This window comes from Phalacrocorax carbo, chromosome 1, assembly GCF_963921805.1.
Source record: "Phalacrocorax carbo chromosome 1, bPhaCar2.1, whole genome shotgun sequence".
In the NCBI taxonomy this organism is placed as follows: Eukaryota; Metazoa; Chordata; class Aves; order Suliformes; family Phalacrocoracidae; genus Phalacrocorax; species Phalacrocorax carbo.
The window spans coordinates 76,073,117-76,100,976 of NC_087513.1; the positions used below are offsets into that span (position 1 = coordinate 76,073,117).

General features: G+C 41.5%; 1 protein-coding gene across 14 annotated transcripts in view; it reads left to right on the forward strand.

Moving 5' to 3' along the window:
• PPFIBP1 (PPFIA binding protein 1) overlaps positions 1-27,860 on the forward strand; it is a 116,453-nt gene that overhangs the window by 76,688 nt on the left and 11,905 nt on the right. For 4 of the 14 annotated variants that reach the window (XM_064460529.1, XM_064460547.1, XM_064460539.1 and 1 more), the window contains 19 exons: positions 530-661; positions 5,062-5,154; positions 5,654-5,746; positions 7,526-7,640; positions 9,156-9,188; positions 10,520-10,581; positions 11,292-11,376; positions 14,336-14,493; positions 15,413-15,543; positions 17,070-17,123; positions 18,257-18,317; positions 19,408-19,437; positions 20,602-20,773; positions 22,273-22,305; positions 24,602-24,743; positions 25,025-25,153; positions 25,833-25,983; positions 27,228-27,339; positions 27,486-27,574. In XM_064460529.1, coding sequence (XP_064316599.1) covers positions 530-661; positions 5,062-5,154; positions 5,654-5,746; positions 7,526-7,640; positions 9,156-9,188; positions 10,520-10,581; positions 11,292-11,376; positions 14,336-14,493; positions 15,413-15,543; positions 17,070-17,123; positions 18,257-18,317; positions 19,408-19,437; positions 20,602-20,773; positions 22,273-22,305; positions 24,602-24,743; positions 25,025-25,153; positions 25,833-25,983; positions 27,228-27,339; positions 27,486-27,574 — 1,875 coding nt within the window. The remainder of the gene's footprint in view (positions 1-529; positions 662-5,061; positions 5,155-5,653; positions 5,747-7,525; positions 7,641-9,155; positions 9,189-10,519; positions 10,582-11,291; positions 11,377-14,335; positions 14,494-15,412; positions 15,544-17,069; positions 17,124-18,256; positions 18,318-19,407; positions 19,438-20,601; positions 20,774-22,272; positions 22,306-24,601; positions 24,744-25,024; positions 25,154-25,832; positions 25,984-27,227; positions 27,340-27,485; positions 27,575-27,860) is intronic. The other 10 variants (XM_064460563.1, XM_064460606.1, XM_064460573.1 and 7 more) reach the window with 10 other exon arrangements.

Sequence of the window (27,860 nt, forward strand, 5' to 3'; positions counted from 1 at the left end):
CTGTCTCGCTCTCTGTCTTCATTCTGTCTTAATGATCTGCATTTTGCTTTGGTGAGAGCAGTACACCTCAAGGTGTTGCACTCCTTGATGTCTCTTCACTAAGTGATAATTTTTTGTCATATTTGTTTAAAGTCTTTGCACTTGGTGATGTCAGTGCTGCTTTACACTGTAGGAATCCAGTTCTGTTCTTCTTTGAGCCTTTCCCTGCTGAAGTTCAAAGAGACTTGAATTAAAGCCTCTGACAGGGTGGGTGGGTTCCCCTCAAAGGTCCTTGCTGCCCAGAGCAGCTGTGATGATGGACAAGCTTTTTTTCTCTCCCTGGCAGCTAACCTGTGATACTGTCCCCGTGATCTCAGATGCATCCTAGGTGCTTGGAGTCTGTCAGATGGGTCTGTCGCAGGGCTTCAGAGAGTGCAAGGAAGAGTGTGGTGCTTTTTGCCATGAAGAGGTCTTTACCTGTAGAAATAAATTACTGATTTCTTCCCCTTGGATGAATATTTCTGTTCTCTTCCTCTTTATCTTGAATCAGGAGCTTTTAAGCAGAACGTCCCTTGAAACTCAGAAGCTGGATCTTATGGCAGAGATTTCCACTCTGAAGTTAAAGCTTACATCTGTAGAGAAGGATAGGTTGGACTATGAGGACAGATTCAGAGACACAGAGGTGAGTAAAACCCAACTGAATAAATTGTGAAAGCGGTGTGTGGCTTTACAAACCCTGAAAATTTCCTGGGAATTTTTTTTTTCCCGCCAGGCAAGAAGAGAGTTCATCTTTAGGGTTAAAGCTTGTACCTCTTAAAATGAAATGTCCTCTTTGGTAAGCTCTGGTTTTTCACAGAAGGATTTCCAAAACCAGTTTTTCATTCTTGCAATCAGATCTCAGGAGGGATGGCATTTAGGATGGATTTAAATAAAATCATGAACATAGTGCACTCTCCTGTCCCAACTTGAAACTGTCATCATCTTAGTAAGGCATGTCTGAGGCAAACACTTAAGCGTGTTGCAAGTACAGAAAGCATGCATGTGCGAAGGCACAGCACACTAAAACACACAGCTTTTCATTTCAGTAACAAAGAGAATGAGGTGACTCAGTATGAGGGCATTTTGAAGCCTCACTTGAAACCCTAACCCCACAGAAGCCCAGGACCGAGAGGCCAGCAGTTACTCATCTCAGCCTGGCTTCAGCCTAGTGGCAAGGTTTGGTCCAAATGACTGCAGTGGGCGGGTGCTTTCAGAACTGGATTCCACTGCATCTCCATTTGTAAACACGCTGTGGTTTCTTGTGCTTTCCAGAAAGGGTAACAAAAGTGACTGGGCTTTGGGTGATTTGCTTCCTCTCTTTCTATTCTTTCACATTCAATAAAAATATTCTTTGCTGAGCTTTCCTGTACTCCCCCTTCTTTCATTTCCCTCCTGAACTGCAGTCTCTCTGTAACTTAATAGCACAATGCTAACAGCAGACCGAGAAGGTGGATGTGGAGCTACCTCTGTTCCTGGAAAAGTGGTTAGTGTGAGGACCACAACATGCACTGCAACTCCGTAGGCTCAGTGCAAGAGGCCTACCTGCATGGCAGCTATGAAGACCTTTCTCTTTGAAATACCTTGAAATACGCTTAATGTCTTTGATAAAAATAAGATAACCTAAATTATGTTTAAAAGGTAATTACTATGATTAGGAGCTATGTGTATTTATTTCCTGGATATTTATGCTAGAAGTAATGAACTATTACTAAAATGTTCCTCCCTCCCTTTGAAAACCAGAATGATGTGGTTTAGTGTAATAGAAATTATTACTTTGTTTCTTCTTTGTTTCAACACTTTATAGCTGTAAAAAGGCTTATGCTTAGACACTGAAAGGGATAATACGTCTTAATTTCCATTTTGTTCAGTGGAAAAATGAATGGCTGATTAGTTGTAAGGGTCTCAGCCATGCGGAATCTCTGACAGGTATTTTGGCGGCAGGGCTTATTCAGAAGTACGCAATATTTTATTCAGTGTTGATATAATTGTATTCATGTTTAAAGTAATGGATAATCAATTATATCAGCAGAGCTGAGTATTTAAAAGAATATTTAAAATACTCTGCCATAAAACACATTGTCACTTACATGCAGTGTTCAAAATGGAAAAAAAAATCATACCCAAACTGGGAAAGAAAAACTTTGAATATTGTGTCTGTTTTTATTCTGGGGAAAGAAAGTGAAAATAAATAAAAAAAAACCTGGCATCTTAAATTAACTTTTGTTAAGCTACTGTCTCCTACAGAATTACCATTCAGATTAAATCCTTCATATTATCCAATTTTGACTTACGTTTGTCATTGCAACTACCCATTCCAGCTTGGTAGGTTTCTCATAGTCACCATTCTTTCTCTAAACAGATGCTTCACTAGATGTGTAAGCATTTTTCCCTTTGTGCTCTAGGACTTTTCTGTCTAGAGGTTCACAAATACATAGCTTTTTGAAAGCTAATTGTATACTTAATAGGGATTTAGAATTGTTCTGTTCTTTAAATCATTCCAGTCTTTCCACTTTCTCAGCAGACACCAGTATTATTTTCCTTAAGGAGCACGGGTGGTCTGAGCTGGGCTGAGTTTATGTAAGAAAATACTGTACAAGGGAGTTTATTTAGGGAGGAGTCCATAACCAGACATGGTCTTTGAAGCAGCAGCCAGAGGTTAAACCGGCTCACTCATGGGGAATTCTTCATAATTTAAACACCACCAGTCTCCTTTGTGCAGATGAACTTCTGAGTGGAGCAAAACTACAAATGTAGTTTGTGTTTCCAGTGCCAGTAAGGAAGCCTCTGACCTCTGAAGCTTAAAGTTATCATTGCTTTTTTGTGCCTCCCTGGCCCTGCCATGAGGAGCGCAAGTAACATGAGCAGGGAAGGAAAAGGCTTTGGGAAATAGGAGTCTGTATGCCCCACCCTGTCAGCTCCGTTCATAGATCTGTGCAAGAAACAGCTGTTGGATGTTCGCATGGAGGGACCTGACCCTGGATCAGAAGAGGACCATTTAATGGCTGTTTTCTGTTTAGCAGGTTTTAAAGACAGGAACATGCATTATGCCCAGGGCAGGTATTTTAACCCTTTTATAGGTGCCCAAAGAGTAGGTATTAAATGCAAGCAGAGCAGGTGCCGTACACTGGCCACCATGTGGGTGACTCTGTTACTGCTGGCTCATCCAAGTCATCCAGGGAATTTTGTGGGTTTTCGGTCTCATCTCAGGTCCTGATGAACTTGTACAAAGGCCTGAGTACCACAGGGACATATGCACCTCAAGCATCACACTAGTCCCAAAAGCTCTTCAGGTTGTAAGCAGTGATAATGGTTGGCAGCTTCAGGTTTCAAACAATGCTGTGATCTCCTTGCTGGGACTGCTGCAGGAGGGGGTGAGGCACAGTCATTGCTGTGAAAGGTTTGTAGTCAAAATCAGTTGAACAGAGAGTAGTGGAAGAAAAGGGTAAATGTTTCAGGGCAGCAAGCAGGAAGGTGAAAGGCACTGGGAGGATCTTGCTAAAGAAATACAGGTGCTGCTCTGTTGCCATCAGATTGATTAAGCACAAAATAATAACCAGAGGCTTGTAAGCTCAGAAAATGTGGCATTAAGCTGGAAGGCAGGTGTTACCAGGTATCCATGAATACCTTCCAAACGTCAGCTGCTGGCTTGTTTATAAATTATAAATCTCTATTAATTATACACTTAGCTCTGAAAAATTGTGCTTACAGTTGTTAGCTCGATGTACAGCACTGCTTGACATGAATAGGATTTGCCTTACCATGCAGGAAGACAAGCCAACCTAAGTACCATACTATCTTCTTCGTAGTTTAAAAGCCGTTATACTGCAGTTCAAGTTCTCTTACATTTTCTAGGATGCGCAAGGAACTTATCTCCTTTTTTGAAGAGTTTTCTGGCGATACAGCATTACAGTAGCTGCTGAGAAACTGCCTTTTTTTTTTTTTTTTCTTTTATTTGCACACAAACGTAACACTGATCTGGTAACCATACATAAACTAAAGGTCAGTGAGATATGCATGAGGCAGAAGGTTGCTGGACATCTTTGAGCTGTGCAAAACTCACAGGTTTCTGGTAATGTGTTCCCCTGCTGAGCAGGAGGATCATTTTCCCAATAAGCTGTGATTTGTTCGTTCTTATCTGGAGAGATGCTCTGTCCTGGCTGTCTCCCAGGCTTCCTGCAGGTCTGCAGCTGGACACTTGAGATCCCATTTCCCCATCTAGAGGACAGGGAGGTTTGGAGAAAGAGTGCCTTGCACCTTGGTGGGGCAGTCAAACTCAGGGTTTGTTTGACCACTGCAGGAAGGGAGCTGAGTGCCCTGGTGGCATTCAGGGCTGACCTCCAAACCTGGTAGGTCTCTCCAGGAGGATGGCCAGGAGATTGAGCCATTTTCCTGAGGAGCTCAGATATGAGTTGGTGGTGGCTCTAAGTTTTTTCCAAACCAGGCTGAATTTGCAAAGCTCAGATGTAGTGGTGCCATTGATGCTTAAACACATGTGCCTTTGTGCTTGTGGAAACCAGTGATGGCTTTTCCATTCAGCCCTCAGGTAGAACGGCTCATTTGAGTGGTGGAAATGTTGATTTACACTGTAATCGCTTCATATTTCGAAAAGGCAGGTGGCGGCTGGTGAGCCTGAGGTCAGAGGGACTCAGGAGGGGAGGATGTGACTGCTGCGTATTGAAGGACAGCTGCCATGGTTTTCTATTACCCACTTGTCGTGGTGAACATCCAAGTAGTTGAGCAGCCAGAGGGGCAGGAAGCCTTTCTTGGCCCTCAGCACAGGGAACACAACTGCAGTTGTTGTCTCCCTTTGTCCTCTGCCCTCTTGCAGTCAGTGCAGTAATGCAGAAACTGAGAAAAGTCCTTGGATATCTAGGAAGTTTTGAATTGCTTGACTTAGCTATGAATTTGGGTGGTGTGGTTTTGTGTACAGAGTGCCTTTTATTGCTGCTGTGTTTTTGCAGTCCTACCAATGGGTAGCTATTATTCTGTTTTGTTTACTGAATTTTGTTGTTGTTTCTGGTCTTGTTTTCCCCCCTCACTCAGGATTTGATCCAGGAAATAAATGAATTGCGGTTGAGAGTGGGAGAAATGGACAATGAAAGACTCCAGTATGAGAAAAAACTGAAAACGACCAAAGTAAGTGAGGCTGAGGGGAAGAAGCACATATGGGTGTAAGTCATGCTTTAGAAATTCACTCTCTTTTCCCCAATCCTTGCCTGTACCCTGCAAAATCCTGAATGCACTCAGGCCCAGGGGTTTCATGGTACTCACTTAGCAACAGGGGTTGTTTCCAAATTTCATGCTATGGTTTTCAGATCTGGGCATTGTTTTTTATGAAGCCTAACTTAACATGCAGCTGGCTGTTAACAGTAAATTTATTACCTGTTTAGACCCTTGTTTCACATATGTGTCAAGAAACACCAATTGCAATACATAAGGTGTGTGCCATAGGTGAGACCAAAGCTGAGATTTATTTTCTCCTAAATGTGCTAAAAATCAGCCACTTCTGAAGAGAAAGCATTCACCTAAGTAATTCTAGCAGCCTGTTTCTGTAAGTGTCTAACTTCTCTTTGCCATTTAGCCTTGTCTCTTTTCTATCTTTAGTTTTCTCTCACTCCTCTGTCTCTGTTACCAGTCTTTAATGGCCAAACTTTCTAGTATGAAAATCAAAGTGGGTCAGATGCAGTATGAAAAGCAACGGATGGAGCAAAAAAGCCAGATGCTAAAGGTGTAGTAGTTTCTGGGTAACATTGGGCCTGTTTTGAATCCTTCATGTTCCACCATTTTATGGTCTGTCTTGCATCATGTTGTCATGCTCTGTTCTTCATTAATTGTTGTGTGTTGATGTGCCCGCTTTGCACGCTGTGTGCACCCTTTCCCATTACATGTGGAAAGCTCTTTACGTAGATATTCCTTGTAAATAGCTTTTATATTGGATGGGAGAGGATTTTAGTGTTGTGAACTTTGCATAGGTATAGGTTACACATAATGGAATTAGACTTGCGTTAAAATCATTCCCCTTCCAAGTGAAGATTGCCTCTTCTGTAGCTTACGTCCATTGTTCAAATAGAACATTTTCTCACCTTTTTAGAGAAAACTTATTCATGAAAACTAGCTAGAAAATAATGATTCTTTTATACAATCCCCTCTCACATGTGAATTTACATATTGTGTTTCTAACTCAGGAAGAAATACACATCAACAACCACATGCAGCTCTAGTTGCCCATGGTTGTAACAGCGGTTTCTCAAGTGATGAAGAGATAGTGTTGGTCAGTGTGGGTCCTACGCTGGCAGAAATCCCATCAAAATCAGTACCAAGTTGGAACACTGGAGGACTGTATTGCCCAACCGCTGTTCTGGAAGAAGCTTTGTTTTCTTCACAATTTTAAGACTGATTTATTTTTTAATGATGCTTTAGAGCAAACAGGAACCAATTTCAGGAAGTTCTGTAGTCTGGGCCATAGTTTGGGTCACAGACATCCCTTTATATTTGCAGCAGATCTTTTGAAGGAAGCTCAGCAATACACCTGAGCCACAATATTCTAGTTTGGTTTATTCCTTTAAGGAGTTAGAACCTCAGTTAGAAGCTGTAAATGCCAAAATTATGAGTCTTGCCTTGTTTTGTTTTGTTTACAAACTGAACAAATTAAATTTTCAGTGTTGGGTACATTTGCACTGAGGGTCCTGTCTTGATGATGCTGTTGCACAAGATATCCTCGGACATCAAAGAAACATGTTACTAAACTGGGTAGGATTTGACTCAAATTTTAAAAAGTTAAATGCATGGATCCGTGCCAGTCATTTGCTAGTGCAGATGGTTAGATCTAAGTTAAAATTTGACAGCATTTATCTAATACACCCCAACTCCCCCAAACACCATCTGTCTTATTCCCATGAATCTCTAAGCTTCCCTTCCTAATGCTTGATCAGCAAACCCGAACTGTGGCAGAGGTACCACATTTTCATCTGAACTGCTTTCCAGTATGTTTATGTGCTTGATGGTGTTGTGATTGATTTTTCTTTCAAAGAAGCATTGGTTATTTCTGAAACTGTCCTCAGCCTGGTGTAAGCACAGTTCGATAACTGTCCAGCTTTGAACATGCAAAATGCCCTATAAATAACAAAATAAGTGTTTGTAAATTTTATCATTCAGCCGTATCACCTGCACTTTATCTGTCTCTACAAGGTTAAATTAATAAGAAAATTGCTTTTTTGCTTTACTCTTTCTTTTTTAAATTTAGATGTAAAATCTCTTTTCAATTATACATGAGACCGACAGTTTCGGACCATAGGCCCCCTGGTTTTGCCCCGTTATGGACTCAGTGGTCTGTTGTGATGTTTGGAGTCAGTTTGGCGGGTGTACCCTCAGCTGGTGTAAATGTCAGGGGCCCCTCGGTTGTTTCCACCAGCTGAGGACCTGTCCACTGTGCTTCATAGGAGGGAATTTTGGAAATGTCTCAGATGCATGTGGAAGCTGTCACTGAGTGATTCTGTGTCTGTTACAGGATGAGCTAGCAGCTTTGAAAGACAAACTAGAGCAGAAGGAAGCTGAGGTAAAAAGGTTGCAAGAAAAGTTGGTTTGCAAGCTGAAAGGAGAAGGAATTGAAATACTGGACAGAGGTAAGGAGGGAGGCTCTCTTACAATGTCCTCCTCAGTCACCTCATCTGAGGTTATGTTTCCATGAATGCTTGTACAGGAAATAACAGATAAAAGCCTCAATTCTTGTATACTTTCTGTCTTTGTGTTTATTTCTTCCAATATATTTAGTGGGTGTTTACGATGTAACTGCTGAACCTACTGTCGTAGCCAATTCTTGATCAACTTTAAACTAGCCTATGTAATCTCTAGTTAGCTCTTTACATGGCTTGCATGGTGTGTCAAAAGATGCAGTTTTATATTGGTAAAGAAATCCTTTAAACTAATTTCAGCAAGGCCCCTGAAAAGATTGTACTGAGAAGGAGACTCCCTATGTGGCTATCTATGCTGGGCTTTGCTTGTACACCCCTTACTGGTAAGGAAAGGGAAAAGCATACTGCAAACCAAAGTGTGATGTGTACCAGCAAATCTTCAGTGTGGACTCAGCCATAAGTAGGTGAAATTGAGGACTGGTTCTGGATTTTTGCACTGGTTAAGTCTAAATCCTATTTAAGCTTGAATTAGCGCACAAATTTTACATGTCAGATAATTCTTTTATTTGCTTTTGAAGAAGAAACAAAACCAGTGTTTACTGGGGGAAACTTAGATTTGGGAACTTACTTAAAAATAGAAATTTTTCTTTAAAGCCTCACAAAAATTTTCCACAGACTTTTTTTGACGTGCTGCAATTTTGCTTCTGAATATATATAGTTAGTTATTGCTGATTTTAAGATCATATTTTTAAAGTACTTTTTTTTGAAAAATAAAGCCACAAGAGATTAATTAGTGTCCTCCCCTGACCTGAGGAGGAAAATGCTGTGTGTAGATTGTCATATTCTATTTAATAAAATGATCTGTTTTCAAAACTGCTGCATAAGATCACTAAAAGTGACTACATTGAATGGTGATTTTTTTTTTTTGTGAACAAGGTCTAACTTTTTTGCACTTATGACTACTTACATGGGGCTTTTCTTCCTGGGGGCTGCTGTGTACGTTGAACTCCCATTACCCGCTGGTTCTCAGCTTTACTCCAGTTTTCAGTGTAGCTCAGCAGGAGATCTGCCATGATGCATAATGTTTTTTCTGCCTTGGACCAATATTAAGTAATGCTGTTTGCTGATAGCACAGGTTATCTGCCCCATTAGCTGAGTTGTACTTTCTGAACAAATATGCATACATTATCACTTAGCTGGCTTTTGTCAGTAAAGTGTTAGCTTAAGAGTAGATCTATTGGCATAAGCCTTTTCTGAGGCCTTACAAATGAAAACATACAGTTGAAAAATATATCCTTCAGACAGGTAGTTTTGTATTAAAGCAGTGAGACTATTTTCTGTCATTAGGAACAGCACCAGGGGAGTGCAGGTTGAAACCATGAACTGCTTGCATCTGCAATAAAATGTGAGGAGTAGTTGTTTCCTTAGAGTATCAATATTGCATTAAAAATATTTAATGTCATAACTTTCATGCTAATTTCAAATCCAATGGATTTTCCTGCACAGATGAAAATTGTAAAAAGAAGCTCAAAGATAAAAGTAAGGTTTCTGGTGTCTTTCCACAAGCATTTGCATTTCAGAAGTGCTTTCCAGATAGCTTTCTGCATGTGTCTGCAAAACTGCTTTAACAAACATTGTTAGGTTGCATCATCTATAACCCTTAGTTACACCTACAGTAAAATTTGGGAGTAAGGGTGGATATGTCACACTTGAAATACAAAGTTTTCTGAAGAAAACATGATAGATGAAGGAAGATTTGGTCTCACAGAGACTTACAAAACAGTTGCGTCTCAAGAGAATGCAGTCGCAATCCAGTAAACCAGATTTTCAGTTACCATAACCGAGTGAAAATCATTGGAACTGGATCAATTGCTGTTTTAGCCCAACATGTCTAAATGTCTGTCATCTAGAGAGCCAGCCAGGCAGCTTGTTTTCTTCTTGCATTTCATTAAGGAAGAAAATGTTCTTCCCACTGTCTTGGTTTTCCGATAAATTTGAGGAAGATAGAACAAGGTGAAATGCTTTCTTGCCTGTGAAGTTGGCTACCTGGTTATGTTTGTAATGAAATTTAAAGTTTACGTCATTTATGCAAGGTAGATTTTTAGTAAAAATTGAAATTATTTCCATTCTTTTTGAATTCCTAGTCCATTTCTAGTCCAAAATCTAACCTTGTGAGAACGTACATGTTTCCAGGTATTTATACTTCTTTGTAAATAAGGGTTGTAGATGAAGCACAGAACACTGTCGTCTGTACTAGGGACCTTTTCCAAGTCTGAACTACAGTATATATTCTAGCATGACTGCTCGTCACAGCAAATACTTGTGTCATTCCATTGTACTGTCCTTGTTTCCACATCCATACTGAATTAAGACTAAGCATCACTGCACAATGCTTTCTTCATCATATCTATTAATCCTGTTGCTTTATATATGGGTTTTTGAGATGCCATTTGGGGTGTTTGTTGACTATGGTAATGAGGATGTGCTTTGTTGCATTCCAACTGTAGTATTTCATATTTTGGACTTCTTGTTTTGCAATTATTTGATTATTTGAAAGATGGACATAGTGGAAGTCAAGTAGTAGTTTTACTCTTGACTTTTCTATTTTCCTAAGGCTGGGGGGGTGGGGGGGTGGGTAAGGAAATTTCCTGAATTTCATCATTTCCTTGATAAAAATGTCAGAAAAAAGGTTTTGAAGAAAAAGAGGTTTCTTCTATATATTTCCATCTACAATAGAATATAAGTGGCCTATGTTTTGTCTTTTAAGTTGTAAATTTACTTTCAGACATTACCGAGGTGCTTCTAGGATTTTGTTATTTCCTTACGCTGTCTTATTTAAATTGACTTAGAGACCTGTATTGTGTTTTTAGATATAGAGGTGCAGAAAATGAAGAAGGCAGTAGAATCTCTAATGGCAGCAAATGAAGAGAAGGTAGCCAAGTCATTATTTTTTCCATAATCGTTCATCAGATTGAGTTAAATTGCTTAAGAAAATCTTCATGTATGAACTTGTCATAATTCAATTAAAAGTAAAATTTGTAAGAATCAATAATTCACTATAGTCAGAAGCACTGCAGTGCCTTTAAGGGACTATAACTGAGCATTTAGGAGCTCTGTCACATGGACACAGAGCCCTTACACTGTTGTGTCATTCAGTTCAGTGCAACTGCAATTTACCATGTTCTGAAAATGCAAAGAGCTCCATAGAAGTTCCACGAGATACCACTGGCTGTGTTTCCAAAAGGGCTTTCTGTAAAGTATGAATTGTTTTCATGTATGGTTCTGCACATTCATTCACATGTGCATTTTGTAGGATGTTTTCTTTTGATCACCAAAGCCCTAATTACTTTGATTACTGCTTTCTTTGTACATGGTAAATTTATTATCCTCTACTTCTGACTTAAAAAGGGAGCTGAAATCCACTTTCAAGGCTGGGACAATTCTGGTGATTAATCAGATGATTGTTTTTGCTAAATACAGGTTTTGATATTTCAGAGCCTCTCAGAGTTCTGGGTTCTGTCCCATCCACACTTTCCATTTCTTTTAGTCTCAAAACCATTTAAGCTGAAGAATAACTAGTATTTGTATTTATTTTTTGTTCACTGAAGGAATAAGCACAGTCACAATTTTCCTTTATTTTAGGATCGGAAGATAGAAGAGCTTCGTCAATCTCTGAATAGGTACAAGAAGGTTCAAGACATGGTGATATTGGCTCAAGGTAAAAAAGGTATTGTACAATAAAAAAAAAATTCTACTCTCATTTAAACTCTAGGTGCATTGTGGTATTGTTGTATCGACTCCTAGGCTTACAATCTTTGGAGGCATCTCTTAGGTAGAGTAAAAGCCAATTCTTCAACTGATGTGAACTGGTAAATTGCCTTTTTTGTCCAGGCAGCTGCACATTTGAGCGCTGTCCCATTTACCATCTGGTAGTAGTAACTGTTACTGTCACATTGCTTATTTCCCCCTTGTAAAATTAGTTTGAGTATGATAAGGTCTGAGGCACTTTCCATGGCTGCCTGAAATGCCTTTTCTGAACTGCTAAAAATTGCTGTTCCCCTCCCTTGCATGTATTCCTGGCGGGGGGGGGGGGGGGGGGGGGGGGGGGGGTTGGTAGCTGAGCAGAGCACTGCCTGAGCATGCACATTCCTACGAGCCAAACCAGCACCACCCCAGTGGCTGCACAGGCTGTAATAGCAATGCCCAAGAGCTGCAAAAATGTTTGTAGCAAAGTGGATGTGCTGCCAGGACTGTGTTGCGATGACACGCCACGTAATGAAGCCTTCACAAACCACCACATGCAGCAGCTGTGGAATAGTTCTCCTTTACTGCAGTGGTGGGCCAGGCTGGCTTTTCCTACCAGTCTTTACTCACACGGCCCACCCCCGCACCCCTACGCCCACAAAAAAGCCTTCTCTGCCACCAGGAAATGAGCTTAACTCTGTGGCTGAAATGGTAGCTGTAATATATACTGTAACGGTCCATTCCATATGTTTCAAGACTGGTGGAGGTTTCCAGATCCAGGAGCTTCTGATCCCCAAAGGTGATAAATGTTGAAGTGGTCATCAGTTTGATGTGATTGCATTGAATACCCTATCTCTTTCCTTTCTCCCTTAAAAGAAAATCAAGAGACACATATGTAGACCATTACACTGAAATTGTTCTGGGTTTCAGATGAAAACACTTAGATTTTTAGAAAATTAGCATCTCCTTTTACAGCAATAATCCTGGCCTGGTGAGATTTTTCCCTGCATCATCCTACCCTTTCAGCACTCAAGCTGCATTTTGTGGGTTACTGTCCTCTGAAAGACCTGTCCCCAACAAATTTTAAACGTTAGCATTCTGATAATGTATGCATGTGTAATATATACGCAACCTAAAAGTCTGTGTGCCACAGTGCTGTATTACCACCTTACAGGATCCTCTTCTGTCACTGAGTTCTCTGAAGGCCAGAGAAGGCCAACCCAGCCTTCCACAGACATTGGATTGACCTGAGCTTGTTGCCTGAATTTCTTTAGGACAGACAAGGGCTTGGGGCTTTTGTTGGGCATGCAAATGTTGGAGGTGGATCACCTTCCTAGGAGAGGGATGTAGGAGCCCCCAGGGATCCTTTCGAAGAGTGAAGATTGTCAATAGCCAGATGTGAGTGAGGAGGCAAAATATGTATTTTTGTGGTGGTGAATTCACATTTGGGCTCTTGGTTGTCTGTCTTGGGCCAAGGCAGGAAAAGTGGAGGGCAAAGCCCCATCTGGACATGGTGCCAAGACTGGGACTAAGACCCAGGGAAAAGAGAGGTCCCTCTTTGCTTTTGCCTGACTTTTGAGAGGCCATCCCTGTGGGGACGTGATTACTGCAGCAAGGAGGTCCTGACCTCTGCTCCTGAGGGCACCAGCAGATTTGCATGGCTGTGTGAAAGCCCTGGACCACGGTCTCCAGCTGCTTGTCCTGTTCCCCTACGAGTGCTGCAGCCCTGAGGTAGGTGCACTGGTGGGTTCAAAAAGCAGCTTCTCGTTGTCCGGCATCATGAACGTAAGCCCAGATGGGAGCTGCTCTGTGCCAGGGCATGCTGAGCTGAAAACTGTCTGTGGGCTTTGAATCTTGGTATGTAAGGGCTTTCCTTCCTTGAAACCACTGAGGGGCACTAAGGACACAGCTGCATGTCTTAGATCTGCAAGGCTGGGGAAGCACATTATCAGTGAGGGAAGAGGAAGGGTGGTGATGAGGGCAAAACACCATGCTGAGTGTTGGAGGAGTAGCATTTTTTTAATAGGTATTGCTCTTTCATGCAGTGCTATGCCTTCAAAGACAGGAGGATGTTAAAACAGACCTCAAGTCTCTGGGAACTGTGGTTTATGGTCAGTTTATGGAGTGTGGACAGAGGTTTCAGGCAGTGAAAAATGAGCGAGAGAGGATATTGCTGTGAACAGACTTCGGCTTGTATTTGCATCAGATCTTTGACAATGAGTGCTAGGTTTCTGCTCGCTTTTTAGGAAGTATTGCTTGCCTTTAGCACTTTCTTGTCAGTGTCAGTACTCTAGTATCAATGAAAAGTGTGGAAATCCAAGCCTTTTGGTAGTACCGAGGCAGTTCAGGAGCAGCGAGTTGCTTGTTGGGAGCAGAAGATGCCAGATACTGTCGTGGGCTGCAGCATTAACTGAATGAGACACTCAGTTTGTGACAGTCTGCAAACATAACATAGTCACTTAAAAGCAGTTGTTAGACTTCTGTGCAGTGGGCTGTATTTTTCCTATGGGTAACTTGAAGATACCATTGAGACATCTTAAGTTTCAGGCAGACTTGTCCCTCTTGTCTTTTCCTAGTGACTATGGGAAAATAAGTATTCAGTATGAAATTTCAGAACACGGGACAGGAAATAACTATTCCAGTTTATTCAGCTTGTTGAAACTGATGCCACTAAATGCCCTGAGGTACTTGCTGGGGTTTTTGCTGTCAGATGTATGTCCTCCCTCTGCTCCAACCCTACTGTGTTGTGATGGTTGAATTATGAATTGACATTTGGCAATGACTCCCCTTCTCCTATTGTACTCTGTCCTAAAAAAAAAGATAATCCTAGCCTCTTCTGTTTCTTGGCCCATAAATGAGATGCCAGCTGCACCTTGTGTGGGAGCGAGGTTATCATGCATCCAGAAGTAAAACCAACAAGTTTCCATCTTCTCTTCCTTCAGGCAAGGAAAGTGATGGTGAAGACTTCTTGAATTCAGGGTCTGTTTCCACAGTTCTGTTGGACACACCAAGTCTGACTGACCCAGAGAAAAGCCCATCCCCAACCCCAGTAACAGCATCTCCAATCCATGATGATTTTAACATGAATATTCATGACGAGGTATTGTTTTTCCTTCCTCCTTTAATGCCATCACTTCTTAAAAACATTGCTTGTGCTGGGTTCATATTGCAGATGCCAGAACTCAAGTTTCTGAAAAGATTTTTTTTCTGGGTAGCACGGTTTTTAGTAATGTCCCATACTCTTTTGGAGAATGTAGTTTTCTTATGAAAGGTGCTGAGGAATTTCATTTGAGTTCTGTTAAATTTATTATTCTTAATCATCAAACAGGATCAGGAGACAGCATATAGCTGTATTTGTCATGAGAATAGGTCTAAATACAGAAATTACTTTTCATATCAGACATAGCTGTTTCAGGAGCTGCATTTAATTTGTCAGGACCTTGAAATAAACATGTTGGGACTTACTTCATGTATCCTGTCATATTTGAAAGGATGCAGTCATTACATCCATTCAATTAAATGATAAGTAGGTTGTGGTCCAATCACTGATTTTTACAATCACATTTTCCAGTGATAAAACTATAGATCTCTTCTCTTAAAGCTCTGAGTCAGAGCAGGGACTTAACTTACTTAACTAAACAGCATGAACACACTATGAAGAAAACGAAATTAAATTAAATGTTTAGCAGCTTTTTGGTCTTCTCTGGGTGGCTGAGGACAGGAGTAAACCTGAAAAGTGAACTACCCTTCATGGGGTCTGTGATAGTTAGATTTAGCAGGTAGCTTTGGGATACTTGAGAGATTTTTGTCTATGCTGTAGCTTATCTGTGCAGTGATTCATGTATATCTTCAGTGGAATCTTTCAAGTAGTAAATCATTTATTATAAAGAAAGAAAAACCACTTTCAGAAATCTTATTTCAGATTTCTCTTTTCATAGTTTATCTGTTACTCTTTTTTTTCCTTTGACTGCTTAATTTCAGGTCAAAACAGTGTAACATGTATTCTTCATTCTTTTTAGAATTCCTTACAGATCCACACCAGTATTTTACAGATTTCAATCCCTTCATTTTCATCAACATCCAAGAGCTCAGAAACTGTTGCAGAGAAAGTGAAAACACAGCCTAGGCCAGATCCTGCAAGTGAAATGAGGTATTATTGTTTCCATGTATTTTTCAATTGTAAATCCAATATTCTGTGATGTTTAATGAGAGTAATAATCTGTCAGTTAGTGTATTGTCAAGTCATTAAGTCATTTAAACAAGGCTAGCATTCACTTGACTAGCTGTAGAAAACTAAGCTTATGTTTGTGAAGTGCTTTGATTAAATCTTTTCCAGAAAGCAAGTATTAGTTTGGTTGCTGTTGCTTGTAGCAGCACGCATACTCTATACCAGCTGCTCCACAACAAATGAACAGAAGGAGAGAAAAACTGATGTAATGTAATGAAGGACACAGAATCATTATTTTTATCTAGGTTTACATCATCTAGGTCTGGCTGAGACAGTGTTGGCTGCACTAGCACAAATGCATTCCTGATGATTTGCATTCAGATATTTTCCTCAGTTCCTAAAGGCTGGTGTAAGGCACTGCCAAAACTGCAACAAAAGGATTGTCTGGCTCTAACCTTGAGCCCCAGAAAGAAACCCAACTGGTGTTTCAGTAGATCAGAGAAGGAGAGATCCTTGCTGCCATCCTTTGGCATGACGAAATGCAGATATTTCTTCACTTACTCTTATGACAGCAATGCCTGAGATTTTGAAAGCAAGGTGACATGTAGGCACAGCATCCCAGGCAAGCTGGGGTGGGTCTGCATGGCTCTACCCCAGGGCCATGGCTGAGCTGTGGTACCCATGGGCCCCCGTGCTTCAACCCAGTGGCAGCTCCTGGGTGAGAGGAGACCATCAATTTTCTCCAGTGTTTCTAAGCCTGCACCCTCATTGCCCACATGAGGAAACCCAGCCCCTGCAGATCTGAACTGGCAGGGAGTACTGAAAAGCACACCAGACTCACAGTTAGACAAAGGCTGTGCTAGGGTTTTTTTCTTCTGGGTCCAAATCCCTGGCTTTAAATGAATATCAAATACTAAGAATCCAGAGGGAAGGAAATCTTGTTGGCATTAAACTGTCATTGTTCTCAATGTGAAAAATCAGTGCAAGCAGAAGTTGATGTGTGATTTTTCCAGTTCCAGTCAAGGAAAGAATCCTATCCAGAAGACCAGCTTTGCTTGGTCTCTCTGCTGTGCCTCATGCAGCTCTAGCCATCACTAGCAGAGATTTCATCTTGGGGGGGAAACAACAAACAAAGCACTAACCTGCAGCAAAATGCCCTGCACTGTGGGTGACTCACAGGGAGCTGGTAACCTCCACTACTCTGGTGCTGCTGTAGACCCTGCATATGCTGCTGTAACCTCTGTATTTATTTAAGCTGAACAGTGCAGTATTGTCATCAACTTACAGTGCGTGTTGTGTTTCTTGGGGCTCTTGAGCTCACCGTTGCCCTTTATCTTTTACAAGACTTGCCACCATAGAAGAGGAAGTTTGCCATGTGTTAGTACCATAACAGCTGAATTGAAAACAGGATTAAAGCAGGCTGAGATGACAGGATTTCTGTATCTACAAGATATTTGGATGGGATCTCCAAATGCCTTTCTTCTTTCATATCTTTTTTATTTTTACAGTGAAGGAAGATCAACAGGTTCCTCCCCAGAAACTCATCTGTGTGATAGTCCAGTGTAAGTGTCATAATCAAGAACGTTTAGGAAACATGTTTATATGTGATTGTTGACTTGAAACCCCACCAACACCCCCCCAATATTTTACATACACATGTAAATATGTTAACTAATTCTAGCCAAGATGATATTTAGTGGCAGTAGTTTTCTGCTCGTGTCCTCTGTTTTCGTGATCATAATTTTCCAATGCCTTTTCTGTGCACATATGCAGCTAATTTCTTTTGCACTGTGAAGAATCTCTAATTGGGTTGTAGACTCCCAATATGCTTTGAAATCTACAGTTTTCCTTAGTACGTTCGCATATGATTTTGTTTTCTTTTGATAGCAGAGGAAAGGTGATAAACTGACTACAATGAGAGAATAATCTTAATTTCTGCCATGTAGCCGTATTCCATAGGGAAATCAGTGGGACTATGTACAAACTCAAAGTTGAGTCAAAGGGATTTGTTAGTAAGGAGCCTAAGTCAACAGGGTTTGTCTAGTACACAGCATGAGGCTCAGCAGCTGTTTTTGAGTGACTTAGTGCCACAAGAACATTCCCAAAGGCAAATTCTACTCCCCTTACGTTGGTATAAAGATAGGTAACTTTATAAAATTCAGTTATGTTACTTTTAATTTTTACGTGGTTGTGGGAGAACCTTTAATGGTAAATCCCACCAGAAGTTGGGGGATATCTGGTCTGAAATGGAGAATGGAACTGAAGATAAAATACTAAACACACATGCCTGATTTAATATGCTTGACTTCTTTAAGGATTAAATTAGTCAGAAGCCTGTTGCTAAAAATACTGGTTTTCATAGCTTTTGTTTATATCACTTCCTTTGCCTATGTAACTTCTGCTTGTGCTTCTGAAAATACAATGTTAAATAAGAAGGCAAAAATATCCAAAGGTGTAGGCATCTTGTCACTGAAACATTTGCAGCAGTAATTGCAATGTGGAGGTACTTACAGTAGCTGATCAAATTGTGTGGGCTCTGATTAGTGCATTGATTGCCTTAATTCAAAATATCTTTGTTTTTAGTATATCTCATCATGTATTATAATGCTTTCTTTAAAGCTGGTTCCTAGGAGTATGTTTATCTTAGCAAATTTAATGACAGTAACTTAGCCTGGGTTTTATGTTGTTGTTTCAGAACTTCTTCGCTGCAGAAGTCCAGCAGTCTGAGCAGTTTGAGAAAAGAGACATCTGAAGTGGTTGGTTTGGTCCCTTACTTCCTCCCATCCCCTTAGAAATAGGGGTGACATCTCTGTTGTGGCAGTAACCCTGTGGACACTCTGTTGCCTTCTGAGAAATTCTGAGTCAGAGTAGGGCTTCTCATGTCATGTGTTAGCAATGGTAACGTACATGTGACATCTTCTGGATTTTATTAAGGGACAAAATCCGTCCTTGAAAACACACGTGCTATTTTTTTTATGTATGAGATGTTTACCTGAGACACTTTTACTGTTTTTTCCTCAGATGAGGTGATTTTGTTTTTTAGTTGATATGCTTTTCTGATTTAAGACAAGTAAGTAAGTCCCACTACCACCCACTAGCACTTCCTACTTGTGTTTAAGGCAAATAATTTTGAAAGGCCATGTAATTAATGCATTATAAAATACAGTCTGGGGTGACTATATGTTTTATGTGGTTGGGAACAAGACACCAGGCCTTTGTGTGTTCTGGTGATAGCTTCAGTTTAGGTCTCTTTTGAAGTGACCAAAAGCAGCTAGCTTCTAACAGTGTCATTAAATCAGGGCAATTCCTGTGCTCTTTTTTGACTGTCTAAACTCCTAAAAGCTCCTGTGTTCATGATATCCAAGCCACTGAGCTGTGCTGTGCAGCTCAGGGGGCATGTTGATAGGACTGAAAATGTAACGAGAACTTGATGGTGAGAGCTAGAGTTCATGGGTTATGGCGTTTCTTTTGTTTGTTTGGACAGCAAAGGAGTGGAGGCTGAGGATGTTTTATCTACTTGGCTACTACCCTGTCTGATTCCTGCTTTGGGTCCCCTCAGCCAGCTGTGCCCATTAGTGCCTTAACAGACTGCATGTTGCTAATTATGTACGCAGCTAATCCTTTACAAAGTAAACTGAAGCAACTGTATTTTCATGTCAGCTCACTGACCTCAAAGAAAGCAAGAATTAATCTGTGTGAAGTACAGCTCTGAAGAGATTTACTGGGGGGGGCAATAGGCAGGGAAGGGTATTTCAGTCAGAATTTAACTCAGGGTAGCCATAATGAATTGAATACCAGCTATAAACCATGTCTTTTTTAATGTCTGTCTTAATCTTTCCCAAACAGGAGAGAGACTCTGCACAGAAGCCAACAGAGGTAACGTGTGTATGTGCGCTCGAGTGCATACAGGGCGAAACATAGACAGTGAGCGGGTGTTGAAAGGCTTGGTTGTGCAAAATTGCAGCATGCCGTTCCAGAGGGGGAATAGCAGACCTGCAGACAAGATAGCGAGTATACGACGGTTGTCAGCATCACTCCAGTGTTAGGCTTATAGTGTCTCACACATTTTTGTCTTCTCACACGTGGATTATCTTTCAGTCTGGTTGAGCATAAGGTTGCCATCTAAGCTAATGTTTCCCCTACATATTCTACTACTAGATAATTAGCAAAGCTAACCATTAAGTATTTGACTGACTCCGTAATTACCTTTGGCTTTCCAAATTGCTTTCTGTGAGTAGCAGCTGTGTTCCTAAAAAGACTGTCATTGCAGAACAGTTACCCTGCAGTACCATATGGCCATAGTTTGCATTCAACAATTACCTGTAGGAAAACCTGGGCAGAGGCGACAGCTCAGATACTACTTGTAGGTTGGATGCTGTATTGATTCAGCAAAGGCCGAAGGATCACATTTGGATTGTGAATGGGTTTGCTTCCTCCTTCTTTCAAAGAGATAGTGAAACAACCAGCAAGGTTAAAACTACTGCCTTAAATTGGTTAACTGGTGTGTCTGATGTCTGTCCTGGCATTTATACTCCTTGCTTGGTACTTAATTTCCTCTCAGCTTTGGCAGTGGACATAGTCAATTAATCCATTAATTCTGAAATTGCAGAGCAATGACAGACAAAAGGAGCTGTCTGATGCTTGGCAGAGAACCAATATACTGTGGGGGTCTCGTCTCTCCCTTTGATTCCCACTGCCCCTACAGCTACCGGAGAGATGGAAACCCTGGAAAGCTGGAAAAGTTCAAAGCCTTCCTGGACTGTATTTTTACCTTTTCCATACCTGTAAGCCAGCCTTGCAGAAACTGAAAAATATCTTAAAATATGTTACTCTTAGGAGGCAGTGATAGTAATCCTGGGTCCTGAGCACATTGAGATTAAGATCTTGTTTATGTTTTCCTTTATGGCTTTTACATTCTGTTTTCTTGTAGTAACAAATGAGAGGGACTCTCCAGATTATCTGTGAGCAGTCACTTTGCAGTCTCTCAAACGGTCTTTTGAATTCCCTGATATTGAATCTTTATTTCCCTAACTTGAGCAGGTTAAACCTCCGGTGGAAGGTAATAATTTTGCAACCCTGCCTCCAAAGTCTCCTTCTCATGGTGGCGCAGGCGATGAGGATAGTTTTGGTACCCGTAAAGCCAGATCTTCGTTTGGACGGGGATTTTTCAAGATAAAAAATAACAAGAGGACTGCAAGTGCTCCCAATCTGGGTAGGTATCACGCACCTGCATGCAGATTCTGTGTATATTGAAGGGCATTAACAGCTGTAACAGTCTTAAGAAGCAGGAAGGCCAGACTTAGTCTCACTGTCACTTGGTGGCACTTCTCTCAGTAGAATGTTTGGAAAATATCAAACAGCAACAACAAAAACAAACAAACAAACAAAAATCCTCTGATGTAATGAAGTATTCGATCTGTTTCAACCTCTGCTGTTATATCTCCCCATGGTCCTTGTAGTGGATTGCAGCTGTTTTGAAATGCTAGCTGTCCGGCAGTAGTTCACCCATGAGATTTGTGGGGTTTTTTGCCCCCTGGCTCCATCCTCAGTTTTTCTTTCATAAGATTTTTCAGATATACAGAAATAAGGCAGCAGCACTCAGTCTTCCTCTTTTTTTTTTTTTTATGTGTATTTAAGCAGCCTTGCAAAATTGATGGTTACAACAGGAACAGGATTGACAAGTTATTCAAGCTCATGTTGATTTTGGACCTGTAATGGAGTGGGGGTTGTTTTTGTATTGTCATTTGATGGCATGTGCACATGACAAAGAAATAAACAAAATGTTCTGCTTAATGCAGAAGTTGCTGTTGCCACCAGATGAATTCCTACTTGCATACACTGCTCTGCTGTAGTAGTCTTGTAGTAGTTCCAGGTCAAGCAGCAAGTCAGTCCATGGATCAGATCTACTGCCGTTCATCTGAAGTTTTTTGCTTTCTTTTGCACAAGATGTAGGAATTTAGTTCTGTCTTTCAGAAGCCTGAAGGGGGATAGCTTCTGCTTTGTTGAGCAGAGAGTCTTCTCTTCTTACTTACTCAAAGACAATTTTAGACTTTAGTTTGAAAGAAATAACATACCTACACACTTATACATTGCCCATATTTGCCTGTGACATAGCGTGGGAACTTGCTAGCTTACTTGGAATAGATGTACAGTCTACTCTGAGGGTTAGACCCTTTGCTTTGGTTTATTTTATGTGTGCTTTTGTGTAATCACTTGTTTCATCCTGAAATTAATTTGTCTAACAAAGTAGAGTACTTGTGGCTGTCATAAAGTATTGGAACATGGGCCTTCTAGGTCCGGGTCCTATGAATTTGAGTAAATTATTTATGTTATCCAGATTTCAGTGCTTCCACCTCTAAAGCTGGTGTCCAGATCCTTGCCACCTCACAGGAGCCTGTGGGAGGCACCTGCCCAATGTGTCATGGAGCAAGTGACCTCCCTGCACCAAAGTGACTGTGGTGCTGTTTTACCCTTTCCACCATAGAGCTCTGCTGCATTTCCTTTTTTGTGAGAGGAGGATTAACAGTGAATTGGTAATCCTAATCTCTGTGTGAATTCACCATTGCGTGTGGCGCATGTGTCTCATGTACCTCCCTCCTTTTGTCTTGTATTTTGCTGATGTAAGTTTTGAACTGTGTTTTACCTTGTCCCTCTGCGTGTTCTCTCCCATTGTGCTGCGTATGGTTATGTGCGTGTTTTGGATATCTGAAGATCGCAGTCGAAGTGCAAGTGCACCTACTTTAGGTATAGTAATCCTGCATGTCTGCCTGTACCAGCGCTGTGTTGTGACTGCTGCTAACAGCTGGTTATGGCCACACACTTTTCAAATGAGAACTAGACACCAGAGCTCTGCATCAAAACTTTTGTCCATCACTAAAAGGAGTTTTCATGTAACATCTGCCCTCTGCTATAAGTCAGCTACGCCATTTCTCAGTAACTGCTACTAATGAGAGAGATTGCGGGTTAATTTGCAGAGCCCTTTGCTGTAACTTTGAGCACAAAGTTACCCACAGACCAAGGTCTTAGGTGAGAATCCGTGATGTTGAAATACTTGGAGGCACCTTTGTGCTGTCGTCTGTCCTGGAGCCGCTGGAAAAGCTTTTAAAGGGTGGTGAAACAGGGAATGAGGTGTATTTCCCAGGCATTCACTTAGAGGAGTTCTGAGGGAAATGTTATGTAATTCCTTTTCTAAGATGTAGTTATTTTTATTATATAATAAATGAATGATGAATAATTGGGGCAGGTGGGGATGGAGCCTTTCACGTAGTAAAAACGAGTCTTGTGATGTGAGCGTTCCCTGGGTGGTGCTGGCAAGGGCAGGTAAAACCTGCGGGGTCCTGCCTTAGCAAGCAGAGCTGTGTCAGTTGGGGTGGTTGTACAGCCACCTGGTGTGCCCCTTGCTGATGAAGAGACCAAGTGCTCTGGACCCTCTCGGTTTCCTACGTGGCCCCTTAAATGTCGGCTGTTCTACAGGGTTGTGTCAGTGCATGAAAGGGAGCGACGTACAAGGAGCAAACGTTGCAATACCCGCAAATCTCTGCTACTAATGCACCCAACCTTGTCCTGGTATTCTCTCTCTACAATGCTTTTTAAATGTGTTTTTTTTCCTAAGCTATCACTTTTCTTATATAAGTAAAGCAAAAACCGCAAGTGCAAAAGCCTGGTTTGACATTAGTGCTCTCTCACTGGCAGGATCCCTGTATTCGATAACAGTCAAACCAAAGTGTCCAGAAATAATCTTTTATGTGACCTTGTTGCCTCACTGCAAGGTTAAACATCTAAAGCGTCAGTGGAAAATGGGACATGTTCAAATGTATTCTGGCTGAATCACCTAAACTTTGCCCAGCAGGAAGATATGCTGGCAAAGCCTGCAGTTTGTTGCTGTTCATGGCACGTTGTGGCCACATCAGTGTTAACTCCATAGCCCAAGACCACATGTCCCAGCAATATATGCTCTACTTTGATTCACATAACTTGTTTCGCTTTCTCCTGGAAGTCTGAGTCTCCATTTCAAAAACAAATGATGGTCATCTAATTACACAACCATGTTAAAAGATGGTAAAAGTGGTTACAGGCCTGACTGTCAGCCTGCTGCAGGCTGCCTTGCCACAGCTGCTTCATCCGAGCAGACTCGTGCTGTTGCTGTTCCTTAGCAAGTAAGTGGCATAAACTCGCCACGGTGGTTTTATTCATCTATCTGGCACTTGCTGGCACATCTCTGCTTATGTAGCCTAGTAGATACTACAGTTCTTTTAGTTGTTTTTTTGGTTGTTGGTTTTTTTTTTTTTAAATAATCGTAAAAGTTTTCTTCTTCGTTAGTTTAGCTTTTACTAAACCATTTTGCGACAACTTCACTTTTGGGGACAGGAGCCCTCAGAAGCTACAGATCAAAGATTTAATGCTTTTAGAGTGGGTGGTAATGTGTAGGGTCTCTCAGGGATGTTCTGTGCATCCCTCGAAAGAGATGATTTAGTTCAAACAGAGCCTCAACTCCTTGGCGTTTCTCTGCAGAGGTAAGGAGAAAAGGGCGCTCCTGCTCCTGGGGCAGGAAGAGTTGGTTGTTGCTGGAATTTCCTGGATGGGGAATTTATGGGATACTACAAGTTATTAGGAAAGATGCCTGCAAGGAAATTATTTAATTTTTCTGTCTGTGGGGACTTCTGGTTCGGTGCGGTGCCATGGCACTGAATTATTCCTGGGCATCCATGTGTCTTGGCTCTGTCTGTACAAGGACTGTAGGAGCGCTCCCTAAGGAAGAGTAAACTTGGGATTTAATTCACTAATTGATTCACGAGGTGGTTTTTTGCCCACCTTGGATGCAAGGCACTTAACTGGTGCAGAGCGTTGCCTTTGAGTGTTCCTAGTCAGGTCCATGAAAGAGTAACATGTGTTGTTTCTCCTGGACTTTCCCATCCCTCTCTGCCCCATTTTCTTAACATGAAGCTCTCAATAATTTTATCAAGAGTAATTCCCGAGTTCAGGAGTGTGCCTGTACAGTCCCGCACAAGTGAGTCTTGACAGGGCTTTTTCTTTCGAATAGCTGAAACAGAGAAGGGATCTGCAGATCACTTGGATCTGGCTGGCTTGCCCCCTCGCCCAAAAGAAACGGATAGCCTACAGATGACTCCGCCTTCTCCAGATTCCAGGAAAAAGGCCAGAGGGATCAAGAAGTTATTTGGAAAGTAAGTAAAAGATGAAAAATGACTGTTCTCCAAAGCTGGGGTTTGCATAGGGGTTTGCTGGGAACACATCTTCCCTTTTTCCCCCTCCAACATGTGACTCCATGCTCCACTGTCGGAAGAGCAGGAACCAGTGTGGCATTTGAGGGAGCTCACAGCAGGTCAGTGGGGGGGTAGAAGAAGAGCCACAAAGCCTGCAGGAGATCTTACCTGTATTGGTTGCAGCAGTAGAAGCATGGTTTTTCCTTAGACAAATGTGAATGCCCTTTCTTCCTTTAAACTAGACTTAAAAGAAGTCAGTCTACTACCTTCAACCCAGATGACATGTCTGAGACGGAGTTCAAAAGAGGAGGGACAAGAGCAACGGCGGGGCCACGACTGGGCTGGTCTCGAGACTTGGGGCAGTCTCACAAGTAAGACAAGTGGTGCGAAGTGTGCTGGTGCTTGCCTTTCCAGCACCATCAGTTGAACACAGGGTCCAAAGGAGAAGCGCAGTGCCAAAATGAAATGTCCCCTCTCCTGGCAAATGGAAGCAGGCAGATCCAGGCTGTTTCCTCCTTTGAGAGATGGTCTTTGCCAGGTTGAGGTTGGTTGGGTGGTGGGGTCCTGCTGCGAGTTGAACCTTCCTTGTCCACGGCTTTGCAGGAGTGCAGCTGTGAGGCCGTGCAAAGCAGGGTGTCAGCCCTCGTGTGGCAATGACAGATATTCCTCTGGTACGTTTCCTGTTGCACTTCTGGGGATTAAAGGTTAAAGGAAAACATCGTCTTACTTCAGATTTTTAGCCACCCTAGCAGCAGAGGTAGTTGTTTCAGTGGTATTAATAGACTCTGTTTATTGTGATAGTGGCAGGAGATCAGCAGCTATCAGTGCTTCATGTTGGTGACAGTTCAGAGGTAGAGACACCCTCTGCTTCATGAGGCTCACCTAACAGATCACCGTGATGCATGTTCTCCCACAGAGATTGTCCCAACTCCCACAAAATACTCATGAATTAGGCCTAGGTTTTGGTTTTATCGTTATATGTGAGAATAGGAGATTTGAGACACGGGATTTATTAGTCTTTTTTTTTTTTTTTTGTAAAATCTTCTGTAGTGAGCTGGACACACCATTTGCAAAGTGGACAAAGGAGCAGGTTTGCAACTGGCTCCAGGACCAAGGGCTAGGCTCTTACATTAGTAACGGCAAACACTGGATACTGTCTGGCCAAACACTTCTGCAGGCTTCTCAGCAGGATCTGGAAAAGGTGAGAAATACTGGAAACACTGCTTTCAATTAAACGTACAAAAAACTGCCATTTCTGTGCCTGTAAATCATGTCTGTAGGGTGTATCCAGTAAAAAAAAAATAGTAAACAGATGAGTTTTTAAAATTTTGTCATCTGCAGTGATGCCAAATCTGTATTTTTCCAGTTGAAGTTTAATAGAAATGTAATGCTCTGTAATGAAACTAATAATTACAAATATGTGATTTAACCTCATTAAGCAGGGACATATCAATCAGCTATGCCACTTGAAAAATATGCACACAGGAGTGCCTCATTATCATATGGGTTTGTAGATTAATTAGCACTTGTTTATTAGCACACAGTTATTTTATGCCTGTGTGAGAAAGGTGTAAAAAGCTGCTGTTTTGGTCTGACGCTATTTTCTGCACATTTTACACAAAGAGGGATGAGGATTTGTTATACACAAGCGTGATCAGTTTCTTTGTCTTAGATCATTATAGAATTGTTTACATACTGTTTTCTAAAACTAGAAACATGAAAAAAGTTGATTCAATCTGTACTTTGAATCCACAGTATTTGCTAACATTTGAATTTTCAGCTTTTAAAAATCACTATCTTCACCAAGATAGTAAGCCTGTTCTCTCAGTGAGACAGTGAGCTAATTCAAAGTTGTAGTTACACTACAACCAGAATAACAAAAGCATGATATGGGCATAGTGGCTTGTAATAATGTTATCAGAGGTAACATTAACTAGCAAGCACTGGTGAAAGTGTATATGGGATTGAAGAGATCCTGGAATGGCTGCACTTGCAGTTAAACTCAGGATGGTGTTATGCATTTGGAAGTACTAATAAATTTCAGTAACTCCTGGGATTTTCTGGTGCTCTTTGCTAAATAATTCTTATAATCTTACTTGCCTAAGTGGGAGGGAAGGAAGTAATCCCATCAAGTATTCTTCTGAATGCTAACGTGTTTTATAACGAGGGGATTTTTAACCTGGTATGAGAATATTGTGGCTGACATTTTCATTCTGTTTGGAGTCCACTATGTTTTGAAAGTAATCCACCACAGTGAGTGGGCCTTTCCCTAGTGCTGAACATGTGCTAAGATGATGCTGATATTCAGGAAATAGAAAATGCACCTGCCAAGTCACCAGCAAGTGCTGTGTACAGTGTGACTCTCTGAAACCATTTGTAATTCAGCAGAGGGAGAAATAAAACACAGTATTGTCTCTAGGTTTGCTGCTTTCCTTCCTTTCACAGGAGCTTGGGATAAAGCACCCACTGCATCGGAAGAAGCTTCAGCTTGCTCTGCAGGCACTTGGGTCTGAAGAGGAAAACAATCATGGAAAACTGGATTACCACTGGGTTACCAGTAAGATTTAATTGCATGCTGAAGCGGCAACTTCTGATAGGGGTTCCTAATCATAGCTAATTTGGGGCTTAAAGAGTAAGAATAACACTAACTGGTGCTGGGTAACTTGGCTACCACACTGACATGAGTGTCTGTCTCTGCCTTAGGGTGGCTGGATGACATTGGCCTCCCCCAGTATAAGACCCAGTTTGATGAAGGAAAGGTGGACGGCCGAATGCTCCATTACATGACCGTGGTGAGTAAATGGCATTTCTTTTCCTGACATCTTGTTTGTGTTCTTAGTTTCTCCCCACTTCAATGCCCGCTGGCATACCCCCAGATAGCTCACTAAAGACCAGGTGAGACTGGAGTGACCTGCTTTCACTGTACCTGTTGTTGTGGCTACATAGATACTATATTCGCTTAATATCCTCCTCCTTCTCCATCCCAGTCTCCATCTTCCTCCTGCTCCCTTTGGATCAATCTGCCAGCAACAGCAGCCTTTTTTGCACCCCACAGCACCAGGATCTGTGCCTTACTGT